This window comes from Aethina tumida, chromosome 3 (assembly GCF_024364675.1).
Source record: "Aethina tumida isolate Nest 87 chromosome 3, icAetTumi1.1, whole genome shotgun sequence".
Classification (NCBI taxonomy): domain Eukaryota; kingdom Metazoa; phylum Arthropoda; class Insecta; order Coleoptera; family Nitidulidae; genus Aethina; species Aethina tumida.
In genome coordinates, this window is record NC_065437.1 from 30749573 (window position 1) to 30766149 (window position 16577).

Consider the following 16577-nt stretch of genomic DNA (forward strand, 5'->3'; position numbering starts at 1 on the left):
AAAATTAATCAATGAATATTCTTAACTAAAACATTAAAGAAGGCACAAATAATAGTGTCCACATAAATGTCTATATATTTTAAAATAATTAAAATAACATATTAAAAATGATTTCAGTTTAGGAAGATTATAATCCCCAGATCTAATTAATCACAATTATCTATAATCTAATATCACTTATCAACAAATTACTTTAATTTTATTTTATGAAGCTTCAATTTGAAACCCAGCATTTCTGATAGTACACCAGATAAAGCAGATAATATTATCAACTTTGTCACGTTATACAATATTGGATTAGCAGATAATCCCGATATTTTAAATGGACTTTCCAGTTCCTAAAATAATAATAAAAAATAATATATATTAAATATTTTTATATTTGAATATACCTTAAGTAGATCTATTGCTAATTTTAAGACATTGTTAGCAACATTTAATTCTTCTTTTTTATGCGGTTTTTGTTCAATTTGCAAGTGCAAATTGATTTGTTCTGTTATGAGAACTGAAAGATTTCTATACTTCTTATTTATTTTTGTTCCAAGTGTCATGAAGCGAAGAAGAAATATTCCTAATCCAAGACACCAAATGAGAGCTTCTAGGTAATATTGAGAGAAGTTTATTGTTTCCTATAAATAACCAAATTTAAAATTTAAGAGAACAAAAATTAAGAAATTGCTACTAACCTTTAATAATTCAAAACAAAGAAAGATCAACAGCAGCAGACATACGGCAAAGGATGTTGATACTATCACATCTACTGACCTTTGAGGGCCTCTTCTTTTCAGATACGACCTCACCGACAGCCAAGTTTTAATATTCCGCACTTTATTCAATCTAAAATGGGGTAATTCAGATTTTCTAGCCCTGCGAGATGAAGTTAGATGAGAAAACAATTTGGCGTAGAGAAACCGCTGCTTGAACGTCCGCTCTGCCACAGACAACAGAAAAAAACTTAAAGCGCCTAGTATTAACCTCTGGAGCATGGCAATTATCAATATACTCTTCTCACTAAAAATACAAAAAAATGGACATATATCAATTAGTTTAACTGAGATTTTATACTTACAATAATGATATTCCAAAAGCGAATTCAAATAAACTGCTTAACATTTCCGCACTTATACTTTTATACCAATCTAAGCCCGTGAAAATGGGCACTTGAGAGGAGACGTTCTTCCACAAGTCTGTGACTAAATATTGGTTTGATGTAGTAGTTGGGATTTCATTACAATTGCAGAAGAAACAAATTACTGGAAGGAATGCCAAAATTGTGGAGATTACCATTCCAACATAAAAATAATCCATCCGTTCTGGCATGGCGTGTACCCGTCCAATAATTGCGGAGCTAATATCAAGCATGGAGAGATCTGCCTTGTTGATTTCATTTCGTTCCCATAAAATACAACTAACTGAAAATATATTAACAACGTTCAATAAACTGTTGGCATAGAAAAAATTATTACTAGATCACCTTTAACGGCTGAAGAGTTTAAAATTCCAGTTGGAGCCAAATCGTTGTCGTACTCCATGGACATGTATTCAGAACCCTGGACATCCGCCACATCGTCCGTATCTGTGTCCGTGATGCTACAGTCCTCGCTATTTGTGGTAATACCGGTAGTCCACTCGTTGGCCGACGATAACAGATCCTCGTGCATCAAATCCCCGTGGACAAGGTCGGGGGACGAGAGCACCTCATCCTCAGTGTCGCAGGTGTGGTGCACATTTATTGTAGGAATACGGGAATTGCGTCTCTTGCCCTAAAATATAAATGTATAGAATAATGACGAAATCATAGGCATTTTATAGATTATACGATACCTATGAAGGATTGGGAATAATCCAATCGGTTAAATTAGCGACGAACGAAGAATTGTAAAACAGAACTAAACAAAAAAATGCTTATTTAAGGGTATAACGAATGAACTTCAAATTTGCATCATAAATAAGAAAAAAGTCAAATTGAAAAAAATGAATATAAAATTTTAAGCAAAGAATTTTATATTTATGAAATGAGAAAAGATATGATAATAATAATTAGGGATTATGCTAAAATGATGCAGTTTGTACATGATCATTCAAACCTTGTAATTAATTTAAGATAATTCGCAATTTATTCATGCAATTTTTTTTATTTATTATTGACTAGTTTAGTAATAGCTACGTCCAAACCAAATTCATAGGTAAGATTTTTTTAATTAGAAACATAAAAGCAAGTCTAATTACTTGCGTCAATTAACCGCTTACTTGCATTGGTTGTTTGCAATCTGATTCCTTATCGCTTTCGGAGTCAGTGTTGGCAACTCTCCTAAAGGGTGTGTCATTTAGCTGACTTTTGATCCAGGTCGCACATTTGTTTCTCGAGCTGCAATTAGACGCGACCTCATCATTATCAACATCTTTATCACTTTCTGCTTTAGTCTTATCTGTAAGGTTTTGTACTAAAGAAAATGCAGGAACTACTTCCTCTTCACTGGTCCTCGAACCGTTGCCGTTAAGGCTTTCGAACCCATCATCATCATGGTGAGCGTTAAGGACTAGGTTCAATTGAGATCTATGAAAAAGATAAAATAAACGTTTGCGAAACAAAATATGCAATAAATCTACCTATTTCTTTGTTCAGCGTTATCAACACGAACTACGTCATTAAATTTAAGTTTTTTACTTTTAACAGAGCTAGCACTGTCGCATCTGGTTTCAACAAGTTTTTCCTTGCTACGTTGAACTCTAAACTGATTACGTCTACGTCTAAACTGCCTTGATTTAGTGCCGTCGTTTAACATTGTGTCGACCCCATGATGAGTGGCCACAATTTGTGAGTGAATCAAACTCAGTATCCACATCATAATGAAAGGCACCACAAATTCCATACATGACAGGTTCTAGTTAAAATTAAAAGCCTTTATATCAACAAACAGTATTTTAGTTAACGCCTCACCTGTGCTTCTGATGAATAATTATAGAAACTATATACAGTAACATTTATAATTTGAGTCGCATATAATATTAATATAAGAATAAAAACATTCTTAGAAGTGTGTTGCAACCACCACTTGGCGTAATACGGAAATAAAATAAATCTCAAAGTAGCCAATTTGGCAATCGTTAAAAAGCCATGTTGAGGCTTGGCCTTTGCAAATGATGATCCTGTAAAAACAATAATAATTCAACCTATAAATAAAACAAAATGAAATGTAATAAAATCATTGTCTGACAAACATGTGGCGAAAATAAATACAATTAACATTCATATCTACCACTTATTTACATTATTTTTGGAATTTCAGTTGTATTTTACGTACTACAAATAAATATTTACTTACGAAAGTAAACCATTGAAGACACCGACGCTACGACAATTTATTAATTCGTGTCACATGAAATACGGATTAAAAGTAATAAATATTAACCACGACACTTAATGTAAACGAAATGATAAAAAACAATAAACCAATCTTCATACCATAAAATGATTCATAAATGATTAGTTGGAAGCACTATTAAATGAAACTCGAAGAGGTTTTAAGTGTACGCGTTAATTCAATAGCAGTGTTTTTATCAATATTTGAAACCTATCCGGATATTTGCAGTGATTACGCGTGTTTATTTAGTGTTGCTGTATCCCACATGTTAATTTATATTACATAGCACTACTCAATATTTTTTACTATTTGACAGTACATGATTTATTGTTGGTGACTGATTTGAACTATATTTTCTACCCTTAAAATATCTTACTTAATCAAAATATAATGTTAAATATCTTGTTGAATGCATTAAGGAAATAATTGTGTCTTATCATCTAGATAACTATTTATAAAGATTACTAAACATACTTACATTTTTAAAAACAATAAACAAATAATATGTGTGTAAATCAACATAAACAATACTTGACACAAATAAAAACAAAATTTAATAAATTCATCACTATTCTTTAATGCTTCCACATATTTATTTATGGTAAAAAACGTGCTTAATTTTTAAATACATCTGAACTTTTGTTTAGAATAGTAACTAATTTTAAGAAAATTTAAATTGTAAATTTAACCATTTAAATCAATCAATATTTAAAAATTGATTATGGAAGAAATGTCTTCATTGTATGAACAAATATCACCTATTTCTTTATAAATTAACAAAAGGAACTTTCTCTTGAATAAATTAGAACTTACCTCGAACCAAATCAAGGTCAATAAGGTTTGTGTTAGGTTTTGTACTCCTCATACGAACATGATTTAATCCAATAATCCTTTGCTCTGTTTGTTCTATTCTTGTCTCCCATCTTTGCTTATCGTATTTTGCAATTTTCTTTTGATACCTTAAAATAGAATGTGATATATGTTGTTCCTCAATTTAAATATCTAAAACTTACCAGTCAAATAAATCGTCAACCCCCATTTAACATCGGAAATTGTATATTATGCACATTAATTTAGTGTCGAAATAAATTTGATTTATAATTCACTGGAATAATTAGAAATCAAGCTGGAGCTTTTACATGCAAACTCTCCAGCTGATTGTCAAACTGTCACAATTTTGGTGGTCTCTGTCATTTATATAAATTAGGTTAAAATGGAGAAGCTGTAAATATTTTCATAAATAACAAAGAGTACATCAAAAATCAAAAATTATCACGTGATATAGTTTAAAAATGAAGTACAAAAGTGACAAATAATTTAAATCTTAATATTTGGATATTTTTTATGTTACATAAATTTTATAATAACGAATTTTCATTTAATAAAACTAGGATTACATTTCACAATTTTAGAATTAATTACACAATATAAAGTAATTATGTTAGGAATTTTATTTAATATTCATTTTAATTTAAAATAATTGAAATATCAATTTGAAGTAAAGTGTATTTGAAAAATTAATCAATGACCACTCAACCACTTCCACATAGGTTATGTCAAAAACGTCAAACGTCACAAGATAATTAATATATTCCATGTAATCAAATTTATTTTCCACATAGTTATGTTTTTCACTGCAAGTTCATAAAAATATCGAAGTAGTGGTGACGTCTTAAGTAGTAAAAATAGTACCAAAATGAAAACTATCTTAAATATACCTTTATTGGCCTTGCTTCTTGTGTTTATATTAGATTTAGTAAAGGCAACAGAATTAACGTTTGAGTTGCCTGATAGTGCCAAAGAATGTTTCTATGAAGAAATTCAAAAGAATACAACAGCGACCTTAGAGTTTCAGGTAAATAAACAGAGACTCAACTAGGAACTTATTCACAATAACACATTATTTAAGGTCGTAACAGGGGGCCAATATGATGTAGATGTTCTGCTGGAAGGTCCACAAAAACAAAAGTTATATAGTGAAATTAAGAGACAATTTGATTCTCATACTTTCACAGCACCTACCACTGGAATTTATGTTGTGTGCTTCAGCAATGAGTTCTCCACTATCTCACATAAACTGGTTTATATGAATTTTGAAGTAGGAGAAGAGCAACCATTGCCTGGATTAGGTGAACATATGACTGCATTAACACAGGTAAAAAATTAGAATTATTTTGTAATAATATTTTTAACAAATATAATTTCAATTAGATGGAAGCTTCTGCTCAAGATATTCACAAGTCGCTGAACTCAATTGTGGACTTGCAAACACATCATAGATTACGTGAAGCACAAGGAAGGAAAAGGGCCGAGGACTTGAATGAAAAAGTTTTGTGGTGGTCTTTAATGGAAACAATGTGTGTTCTTGTAATCTCAGTAGGACAAGTATTTATTTTAAAGAACTTCTTTACAGAAAAGAAACCTTTCAACTTAAAATAGTACAATTGTGTGTGAAGTTAATAAAAATTAATAATTGATTAAAAGGTTTGTTATCACAGGTTGTACATTTCATTCCAATTTTGTTGTCTGTAGTAATTGATATATTTCTAAAGTTTGTACACTGTCTTATTCATATGACTGTACTAATATTCAGTTGATATAGCAAATTTTAAATTATTTTTGTTTTCAATAAACCTGTAAAGATGGAATTTGTTTATTAATCTGACAATATTGATAACCTTTGAGTTCAGTCAACTGATGACAATGTATCCATTCTCAGTAAAGATAAAAAAAATTAGTAAACTAAATGAAATAAAAAATAATTACATGTCTCGAAAATTACATACGGCATTTTGCATACCGACGTATCTACTATTTAAGTTGCTTAATTGCAAAGTAATTTTCAGACGGGATATGAAAAAAATTATGGAAGATAAAATTGTTAATTTTAAATTTATTTAATAATCTTACAAGAAATTATATTGGAAATTGATGTAATAATATAAAAAAATCAAAGAAAATTTCTATAAAAATATTGCCAAACTGAATTTCCAATATAATTATGGCTTCAATTTTCTACAAAGTGCTATAATCACAGAAACAATATTAGACTAGATATTAAATACTCATAAACAGGCAAAAGCTCATAATATTTTGAATGTATACTTTCAATTGAAATTATTTTTAATTACAAGAAATGTGCTGCTTTATACTAATCTCTTAATTAATAGTAAATGGATATAGCTTCTTTAAATAGTTTATATAAATAGCAGAAAATATAGATATATTTAGAAAGTATACATAATCAAAATAATATATCTTGTACACCAACAATAATTTAGAAGCTTCAAAAAAGCCACAATAAATAGCTTTGAAGCAATTGTGGGTGTATCACCATATTACATAAACAAACATTCAACAAATTAATATGCTATAAATGTAATAAATTATATAAATACATAATAAATATAAAATAGAAAATAATATCCTTCATATATAAATATACATCAAATAATATTCAGTATCAGGTATTGCACTAAAAAGCGAACTTAAAATGCTTTTGCGGACTTTGGTGCATGGCGATTCCTGAAACAATATTGTAAAAATTTATTAGATATGAATTATATACTACTCACAGATTTTACAAATATGATACATATGTACTTTATACATCTTTAACATACCATATCACTTCACTTTATTTTAAAATATATATTTTCTACATATTCTAGCAATCCAGAATGGACCTTTATCGGCCCGTATAGAATTTTTAATTTACGTTATGCATTTTTATTTCAGTCCATTTTTAGATATTGTCTTCAGAAAATTAGTTCTTAAAGTATGCATAGAACTTCTAACCAGACTCCATCTTCACTAGAACCATGTTAATTATCATCTCTTACAGACAAATGAGCCCAATAAAATGTCGTTAAGATTAACCGTATTTCGCGTAAGACTTTGCGTTATTATTTGTGACAATTTGGTAAAAGGAAAGTGTAACGCTCTTTACAAGAAATAAGTTATACCAATATCATTTGTATAAACCACACTCACTTTGGGCTTTTATGTAATTCTCATAGTTCTTAATAATTTATCAAATTGATCGTTTACATAAGAATTAAGTGCTTCTAACATAAACAGTTCTCAACAATTATATTTATAAAATGTCGTATATAACAAACAAATTCTTCTAAAAATATTATTTTGAATTAACTGCTTTCTTCACTACTTTTCTGCTGGGTCCTGCATTAATTAATAATAATACTTTAAGCAATAAAAATAATAATTTAATATGTAATTAATTGGTTAAAAGATATTACCGATAGTTGTGCATGTCAATGACAGTTTTTGTTGCTTGTTTGTATTTTCCCTCTTGCTCCAATTTGGACGAATTTCTACCAACTGAGTGTACTGGCATTTTAACTGTAGTATGGCTATTCAGCATTTCATCTTTAATTGCATCAGCCACAATAGCTTTAATTTGTGGACAAATTGTGGGAGGCACAAAATCCTGTGTGGTCTTCAAAGGCAAATCTAATTTTAAGTCCAATACATTTTCTCCCTAAATAAAAATATATGTATATATCTGAAAACAATTTTAATTAATATTTCAAAAACTTACTCTGTATTTAGGAGAGTTTTGGCTCATATTTACAGCATAATCTGAAATGGGCCTTCTGTAATTGTGAGCAAAAGGTCTTTGCATTGGGTCAACAATTACTTTTTCTTTTTTCAGTACCCAATTGTCCTTATTATCGTCAAACTGGGCTAAACTAATCAATCGAGATCTTTCCTCAGTGGGTACAAAATTATCTATAACCAAGAACCATTGCCTTAAATGCCTAAAAATATTTCAAATATGAACATATAGTTAGAAAAAATAAGAAACTACAAATTCTTACATAGCTGCCTCATCATTAGCCTCCTCTATTTCTTGCCGATCGCTCATATAAACGTCGTGGTTATCTTTAATTTCCTGCCTAACGGATTGTAATTTATTATTCAATCTTTTCAACTTTTCTCTCTTAAAATCGACTTGTTGCTGAAGACTTGCGAACACCTGTTTCAGCTCACTACATGTTTCTTCTTCTAATTCGATCTTTTGTTGCATTTCGATTTCCCTTTTCTACATAATAATAATAATATTAACGGAAAATGAAAAAAAAAGTTTATATACAAATCAACCTTTCTGGCAGCAATCTCAGCCCTCTGTTGTTCCAAACGCACTTCATTCTCGTTGACACTGTCCACAATGTTCTTTCCACCATGTACCATTTGCTTTTCGAGAGTCTTTAATTTTCTAGACAACTCGTCCACTTCCATTTTTCCGACTTCCAGCTGTTTCTCTTTCTCCTCCTTTTTACTGTCGTCCTCGCTGTCGCCACACTGATCATCTTCATCCAGTTCATTGTTAATAACTTCACCGTTCGATTTTTCCATTATTAATTGCTTCAAGCGCTCGATTTCTTGCTGTAGTGCCAAAAGTTTCGCGTCTTTGATATCCTCGTTCTTAATCGGCTTGTTCTTAATAGACTTGGCTCGGTAAGCGTACCTGAAAAAATACCGGTTAATGAGGAGCAAATTAATAAATTTCCCACAATCACCTAAGAGTGATGATAGTTTCATCATAATTCATGCTGGCTGGGCCCACATTAGCAATCATTATGGTTTTGCTGTTTCCTCCAAGCGAGTCTTGGAGAAGCCTCGTTAATTTCGAGTCCCGATAAGGTATGTGTGCCGAATTCTCAGCAAGCGCGTAAATCACATTTCCTGTAATTGATTAGATTAAGAGTAGATTACATATAATAATTTGATTATAATTATATTTAATATTTGACTAACCCAAGGAAGACAGAGCCTTATTAATCTTCGTCGCCTCCTTTAACCTGTCGCCCGTTGCGCCAGTCTTACTCTGTCTTTCGCTGCCCGCCAAATCGACCAAATTCAGTTTTCCCATCTTAACAGATTTGGAGTCGGATTCAGCCATCTCGATGACTATTTGAAATATAGCGTGAGATCTAGAGCTGTGCTCGTTCATGTTGGTGGCACCAGTAGTACGGTTGTTGTTGCCGGTAACCATTGCTTTTACCATATCTTCGACACTCTGACACGTTTGTGAATGCAGATTGGTGACAGTAACGCCCTGACCGGATGTCTCACGCAGCTCGTGCGGTTTAGTACTCTTGATTTTCAATAAATCTCTTTACATGGACAAAAATACTGCATTACTTTTTGGGACAATTACACTAAGATAATGAAATACCTGATCTCCTCTAGATATATCTCCAAATATCGAACACTGACCAAGAATTCAACGCCGGTGGTCCGGTTGATGTGATTCCAGATTTGCTCGAAGGCTCTGGGTATGATTCCCATATTGGAGTCGGGGCCACCTTCCATTGTGTAGGTTTTTCCAGTTCCGGTTTGTCCGTACGCGAAGACGCAACCATTGTAACCCTCCAAAACCGACGAAACGAGGGGCCGAACAGTTTCGTCGTAAATATTTTGTTGGGTGGAACTGAACCGAATTTTAATTAAGTAGTAAAAATTGTTTTAAAACATTATAAATTATTGAACTGTTCTAATATAATTATGGAGATCAAAAACGACCTCGAAATGTGTACATTTATATGATCAAAAATCTGTTTTAACCATTTGCAAATGTAAGACCTTGGATATCTTTTTCTACATGAACGGTCTACCGATTCGTAATTTTACATTTGGTTTCTAACACTTGTATGACATTTTTAAATATAGAAATGTAAATATTGATTTTTTACAAGGATATTATATTAATATGAATGTGTATAAGAAGTTAAATGTTTAATTGAATGCTTATAATTTCTGTAATCAAAGGTGTGTAATGTTCTAGATGTGAAGCTCACTGACTCATTAATTAACATCACATAATATTAATTATTAATTCATAAATACTTTAATAAGGAATAACGCTACTGATGTCTATAATTGCAATCATCTTACAATTCAATGTTTATTTGAAAAGTAAATACATGCTTCATGAAATGAGTAATTTTGTAAATATTTTAAACTAACTTTTGTCACTCCTGAACAATAAATCAAGATAAGAACTGAAAATATATTAACAATCATGAATCAACTACATACTATTATTAGAAATGTTATCATTTTTACTTTCCTTGGCTAATATCCAAAAAAATGTAACTTTTTTACATCATGAAAAAACTATAAATACTTAAGTCGTAATTTTAATCACCCACATAGATAATAATACAATGAATGCACATGCATTAAACTAATATTATCACGTTTTTTGCATATGAAATAAAAACAATAGAGACCTGATTATAAACCAGCAAAATTACTCACTTTTCATCATAGACTGCATCATAAGTGAATATTTTGTTCTTCTCATTTTCACTCTTCGCTTTGGGATTTTCAACTTCTATTACACCCCTACTGGAATAGATTTTAACAACACTTGTGCACTGAGATTCAATTTCTTTATCACTTAAAGGCCTACATCTTACTATTACTTGAACTGCCTCGTTACTTGCGTTTCTCTAAAAGGGAAGAACACATTAGCACATTTAACATTGACACAAATTAATATCAATTAATACTTCTGTTATATTTTCCTTGTGGGTTGCGCTCATCGTTATTTACGAAAGCCTTATTTACACATGTGAGGTTAGTTACAACGTTAAATTCTTATTTATACCCATCAACACAAACATTAACTGTTGTAGAACATTTTCATTTTATTGATTTGTTTAGCAGCTCGCGATATTTCAAAATAGTGCCATCGGTTTTTTATCTCCTATAAGAAATACCTAACGCATCTATCGGTGACAACCTGCACTAAAAACAGAAATCTGCATATTTATTAATATGTCAAAAATAAACTAATATTTTGCAACATAAATAATATATATACATATATATATATATAAACAAAAACAATTTACTTTTCATTTCAACCATTAAAAAAGTTATAATTTCAGCAATATCCTTAACGATTTATTACAAGAGCAAGTTGACAACGTTAAAAAATATGCATGTCGGTAAATTTTAAAAATTAGTTATAAATTATTGAGAACACATAGAAATTTTAAATAAAAAATTTAAAGATATTTAAACAATGTAAGTCTGAAATGTTAATTATTAAAATATCTATTTTAAAACGATCCTATCGTAGTTACTCTGCACCTACAGTACAGTTCGGGCAACATAATTTAGGGACATTTTTTAAGAAAATTTAAATGTCCCAGTAGTGAAACTAGTCTAGAAAATCATCATTTTACCAGCAATACTAAAAATAAAAGGTAAAGAAAAGGTTTATTTTACTCGACAGTGACTTAAATTCTTGTGAAAGAAAGATTAATGCAACAAGAAGTAACAAATTGGTGAATAATTGGTGAATCTGTCATTTTCGCACATCCACATTTTTTGACGTTGCTGTCATTTGCTATCGGTGCATATTTTAATGAAATATATCAATTAGAGATCAAAAATATATATTTGGAAGAAACTTTTTAGCAAAAGGTAATCTTATATTTCCAATTACAGTTTTAGATAACCTCAAAGCATTATATTACCTAAATATGTAAAATGCGGTTTTCTTCTATTTGTTATTTTCAATGTTAAATATTCAAATGATCCTTAGTAATAATTGTGTTTTATTTTAGATGTCTGGTTCTGGTCATAAGCATCGTTATAAGAACACAGCACTTGACAGTGTTGAATTAAGAAGGCGGAGGGAGGAAGAAGGGGTTCAACTGAGGAAGCAAAAGAGAGAACAGCAGTTAAATAAAAGAAGGAATGTTAATTTAAATCAATTACAAGATGAAGAACTACAGGTAAGTGGCATGCATTGGATATTTATCACAAAAATATGATATTTATGAAATATTTCAATAAAATAACTGAAATTAAGTTTAAAATATCCAAAGGATTGCCCGAAAATATTCAAATATTTTTTACAAACTACAAAAAAAATAGTAAAATGACGAATTATTTAACTGCATATCAAATGCATATCAAAATTGAACTAAATTTTTATCTTTTATAGTTGGAAAGTGATGTTATATCACCAGTGTCCCCAGTTATCACACCAGACATGGTCCAAGATCTTTATAGTAACGATGTAGAAAAACAATTGTCAGCCACTCAAAAGTTTAGAAAATTATTGAGCAGAGAACCAAATCCGCCCATAGACGAGGTGATCCAAACGGGGATCGTGCCGAGATTTGTCGAATTTTTACAAAACACGACGAATTGTTCACTTCAGGTTAGTACTAAACTCATAAATTGATAACTTAAATTAATATTTTTTTAATTTTTTTAGTTTGAAGCAGCTTGGGCTTTGACAAATGTAGCATCTGGAACTTCGCAACAGACGCGGATGGTTATAGAAGCTGGAGCAGTTCCCATATTTATTAGTTTATTGGGCAGTCAATATGAGGACGTTCAAGTAAGTGAAATATTGGAGCTGCTGTGACATGTCAATAATTTATAATTTAAAACAGGAACAAGCAGTTTGGGCCCTCGGGAATATCGCTGGTGACTCCGCGGAATGTAGGGATTACGTACTTGAACATGGAATATTAGTACCACTATTGCAGTAAGTAGATGATTAACACACACTTTCTAACAATGAATGTCTCATTAAAAATGAATTGCAGAGTTCTAAGTAAATCGACAAAACTGACAATGACGAGGAACGCAGTGTGGGCGGTATCAAACCTGTGCAGGGGCAAAAACCCACCGCCGGAGTTCGCAATGGTTTCGCCAGCGTTACCGGTTCTATCGCGCATTCTCTTCCATAATGATTCGGACGTGTTATCGGACGCATGCTGGGCTCTCAGCTACCTGTCTGATGGACCAAATGAAAAGATCCAAGGTTAGTTATTTAATTATATGAAACGTGTACAAAATTATATTTTAATTTACTCAAAAACTAGCTTCAGAGTAATTATGAGGTCTTAGGAATTATTTCAAAAACAAAAAAAATTATAAAAAAATAAGTAACTGATTTGGCCTAATAGTGTTTTATAACTGAATCAAAAGACATTATTTTTGTTATTAGATACCTAGTCTAAGAAAAGGTGATCTTTTGCGTCAAATGTTTTAAAATATGGAAAATACATATTTGAGTAAATAATAAATATATAGTGAAATTTTCAAATGAAAAAATTAATTTTAAAAAAGTTATGTATTGTTAAACTAGAAGGTATTGTCTTCAACATTAACATTAACATTTAACACAATGGAAGAGTTTTTATAAAAAGTGTCGTATTATTCTCGTAAATTTGGTGATTTTTAGCCTGACTAAATTACATTTTTTAAGCTATCGAAAAACTGCAATTTTGAATCCTGAGCCTCACGAACTTGCTTCATTAAAAGTCACATTTACAAGTTTTACACATCACTAAATTGTTAATTGCATAAATAACCGGAACAAACTGAATAATGTAATATCAATGAGTTGAATCATCATTACGGCCTGAATAATAACACTGATAAGTCCCATAGCAAATGTTGAGCAGTTACTCTTTAGAAGGGCGTAACTCAAAAACTATTTGAGATGTTCATTTGAAATTTTAGTATATTATTTTTAAAGGTGGAGACTATTTAAAATTTCACATAAGGTGTATTCCTTAGTAGTGTGTTTGTTCTATATAATTCTAAATTAATGCCAACAGATACGTATAAAAAAGTTTTTTTTTGAGTCCACAAAGTTTTCCCTTCCATGTCAAAAATAAAAATAAATAACATTTTCTATTCATTTTTTAATAAATTTTATTGTAGGAGTCATCGATGCCGGAGTTTGCCGACGACTGGTGGAGTTACTGATGGCACCACAGCCGAACGTAGTGTCGGCTGCACTACGCGCCGTCGGTAACATTGTAACTGGCGACGACGTCCAGACGCAAGTCATCCTCAACTGTCAGGCGTTACCCTGCCTCCACCACCTTTTGTCGTCGCCAAAGGAAGCGGTGCGCAAGGAGGCGTGCTGGACAATAAGCAATATTACGGCGGGCAACCGCCAACAAATCCAAGCGGTTATTGACGCCAACATTTTCCCCGTCCTGATCGAGATCTTGGGCAAGGCGGAATTCAAAACCAGAAAGGAGGCGGCGTGGGCGATCACGAACGCTACTAGCGGGGGCACTCCGGATCAGATACGCTACCTGGTTGAACAGAATTGCATCAGTCCAATGTGTGATCTGCTTACGGTTATGGATCCGAAGATAGTGCAGGTGGCACTCAATGGTTTGGAGAACATTTTGAGGCTGGGAGAACAAGATGCAAAGTCGAATAACGGCATTAATCCGTATGCAGTTCTCATAGAGGAATGTTATGGTGAGTTTTTTTACTTACATGTAAATTAACATCGTTAATCACTTACACTATCCGTAGTTGTTAGCTTAGAATAAAAAAAAGGTATTTTTAAAATGGTTGACTTACGTTAATTATAATGTTCACTGAAAATTTATTTTTTACTTGATTCCACCTACATAACTATATAACTAAGTAAAACGGATAATTTCGATTTTATGTCCTTTCTTTTGTATAGCTTGAACAAATATTTCATAATAGAAAATTGTAGAATTCTTTTTTCTTAAGATTTCACACATTTTTCTGAGCACTTTTTAGTTATATTGTAAACGTAATTAATATCTGTAAATGTCAAACTGTAATGTCATAAAAACATAATTAACCAACTTAATTCAAATTTTGATTACAGGTTTGGACAAAATTGAGTTCTTACAGTCCCATGAGAACATGGAGATATATCAAAAGGCGTTTGATATAATTGAACATTTCTTTGGCACAGAAGAAGAGGACACAAATGTTGCACCATCAATTGACTCTGAACAACAACAGTATACATTTAGTTCTGACCAGTCAGTACCAATGGGTGGTTTCCAGTTTTAATTAATTCAAGTTAACAAGTCCTATGTTGAATTAACAAAAACTGAGAAATAAGACAATTTTAAATTATTTTAGAAAAGAAACCCTGTTTCTTTATCTCAACCATACACATATAATATAGGTTAGATGGAATTTTATACATGTGTATCTCCATTTTTTAAATGTCTGTTAGCAGAAAGCCACCCAGCTTGTATAAAATTTATGTTATTTATTAATTATGCTTTCAATTGTTACAAAAATTATATTGACATATTAAATAATAAAATGGTATACTATATGATTTTTTTTATTTTAATTGTACATAAACCCTTTCAACCATGAATCAAGTTTAGAACATATGTCAATATAAAACTGTATGTTTGTAAGCATTGAAGGGCAAAAGTAAAAGCAACATGTATTCCAGTCCTATTAAATATGACTGTCGGAATTTATTGTATATTTTTATATATTTTGTAATTATGCTAATGGTAATTTTAAAAAACCAAATCAAGTTCTTCATTTTTGGCTGGTTTCAGAAATGTCACAACTTTATTTTTGCCCTGGATACTACTTCAATAACAAATAGAATTTCCTTGTACATTCTACTAAGTGTAAGAGCATAAATAGTTTAATGCAGATTAAGTGTCTGCATTTGTAACCATATTAATCCGGCTGTGGCTTATGTGTCTTCAATTACCGTTTCCAATATTGATTGGTTGACATTGCAGTTCTCAATATGATGGAATAACCACATACGAACTGATTCGACCTAATTTTACAAAAGCCCAAAACTTTTCTCTTAGTAAAATTTACTATACATTCAGAGAATTGCAGAAAAACCAAAAAATGTTTGAGATTAAAAATTAACGATTAGTCAATAGACACATGCCTATGATTAATACAAATTTGCCAGTACTCTCTAAGGTATCTCTATAGTCTGTAAATATAATATTCTTGTAAAATATTCACTAAGTTACAGTGTATTTTAAAATGAAGGGCATTACACATTGTGTGCAATTTAATTTTAAAAGATTGTCAATTTAAAATTTCGCTAGTAAAAGTTTTAGTTTAAATTGTAACTCTGTAATTTTTGTATAGTTTGTATACATGTGTAAAATTCAATTCTTCTGTTTATAGTTTGTATTATAAAATAAAATTTAGATTTATATGAATAGTTTCATTTTAAGCAACAGACACTCAATTCAATTCTAATGAGGTTAAATATACTAAAATATTTCGTTCACTATGCCCAAGTAATTATTCAATTCTTGACCAAACTCCCCCTGGTGCAAACAGTATTACGAAACCAATCAGTCCGTTATTGATGCGTATCGACATGTGGGGTGGTTTTAGATATATGTTCCCCTAAAATAATTC

The 16577-nt window shown here is 31.0% G+C and overlaps 4 protein-coding genes across 10 annotated transcripts; 2 read left to right on the top strand and 2 right to left on the bottom strand.

Annotated features, from left to right (window-relative positions):
* Positions 1-52: 52 nt before the first annotated feature.
* On the bottom strand, positions 53-4565 carry LOC109601611 (protein phtf). 2 transcript variants are annotated; one of them, XM_020017861.2, is made up of 10 exons: positions 4379-4565; positions 4179-4324; positions 2942-3150; positions 2611-2885; positions 2251-2557; positions 1475-1763; positions 1070-1412; positions 687-1011; positions 393-629; positions 53-338 (listed from the first exon to the last, which is right to left on the bottom strand). In XM_020017861.2, the coding sequence occupies exons 1-10, from the start codon at positions 4402-4404 to the stop codon at positions 189-191; spliced, it is 2307 nt and encodes a 768-aa protein (XP_019873420.1). In that variant the 5' UTR covers positions 4405-4565; the 3' UTR covers positions 53-188. The 2 variants fall into 2 exon arrangements, with proteins under 2 accessions (XP_019873420.1, XP_019873422.1); XM_020017863.2 differs by lacking the exons at positions 4179-4324; positions 4379-4565 and adding an exon at positions 3327-3728.
* Positions 4566-4934: 369 nt separating this feature from the next.
* On the top strand, positions 4935-6013 carry LOC109601613 (transmembrane emp24 domain-containing protein 7). Its single transcript, XM_020017865.2, has 3 exons — positions 4935-5220; positions 5275-5520; positions 5577-6013. Exons 1-3 carry the CDS (start codon positions 5062-5064, stop codon positions 5802-5804), a joined length of 633 nt encoding a protein of 210 aa, XP_019873424.1. The 5' UTR covers positions 4935-5061; the 3' UTR covers positions 5805-6013.
* Positions 6014-6238: 225 nt separating this feature from the next.
* Positions 6239-11083, bottom strand: LOC109601612 (kinesin-like protein Klp68D). 5 transcript variants are annotated; one of them, XR_007547487.1, is made up of 12 exons: positions 10907-11083; positions 10653-10846; positions 9568-9822; positions 9147-9505; positions 8909-9074; positions 8490-8856; positions 8207-8430; positions 7927-8146; positions 7625-7866; positions 7359-7547; positions 6941-7173; positions 6239-6890 (listed from the first exon to the last, which is right to left on the bottom strand). XR_007547487.1 is itself a non-coding variant. In XM_020017864.2 (10 exons), exons 1-10 carry the CDS (start codon positions 10937-10939, stop codon positions 6854-6856), a joined length of 2097 nt encoding a protein of 698 aa, XP_019873423.2. In that variant the 5' UTR covers positions 10940-11083; the 3' UTR covers positions 6239-6853. The 5 variants fall into 5 exon arrangements, 1 of the variants encoding a protein (XP_019873423.2); XR_007547486.1 differs by having other exon boundaries at positions 6941-7178; XR_007547485.1 differs by having other exon boundaries at positions 6941-7547.
* Positions 11084-11481: 398 nt separating this feature from the next.
* On the top strand, positions 11482-16366 carry LOC109601615 (importin subunit alpha-7). 2 transcript variants are annotated; one of them, XM_049964603.1, is made up of 8 exons: positions 11482-11608; positions 11972-12142; positions 12355-12573; positions 12631-12756; positions 12812-12906; positions 12968-13185; positions 14094-14648; positions 15034-16366. In XM_049964603.1, the coding sequence occupies exons 2-8, from the start codon at positions 11972-11974 to the stop codon at positions 15222-15224; spliced, it is 1575 nt and encodes a 524-aa protein (XP_049820560.1). In that variant the 5' UTR covers positions 11482-11608; the 3' UTR covers positions 15225-16366. The 2 variants fall into 2 exon arrangements, with proteins under 2 accessions (XP_049820560.1, XP_019873426.1); XM_020017867.2 differs by lacking the exon at positions 11482-11608 and adding an exon at positions 11691-11828.
* The last annotated feature ends 211 nt before the right edge of the window (positions 16367-16577 follow it).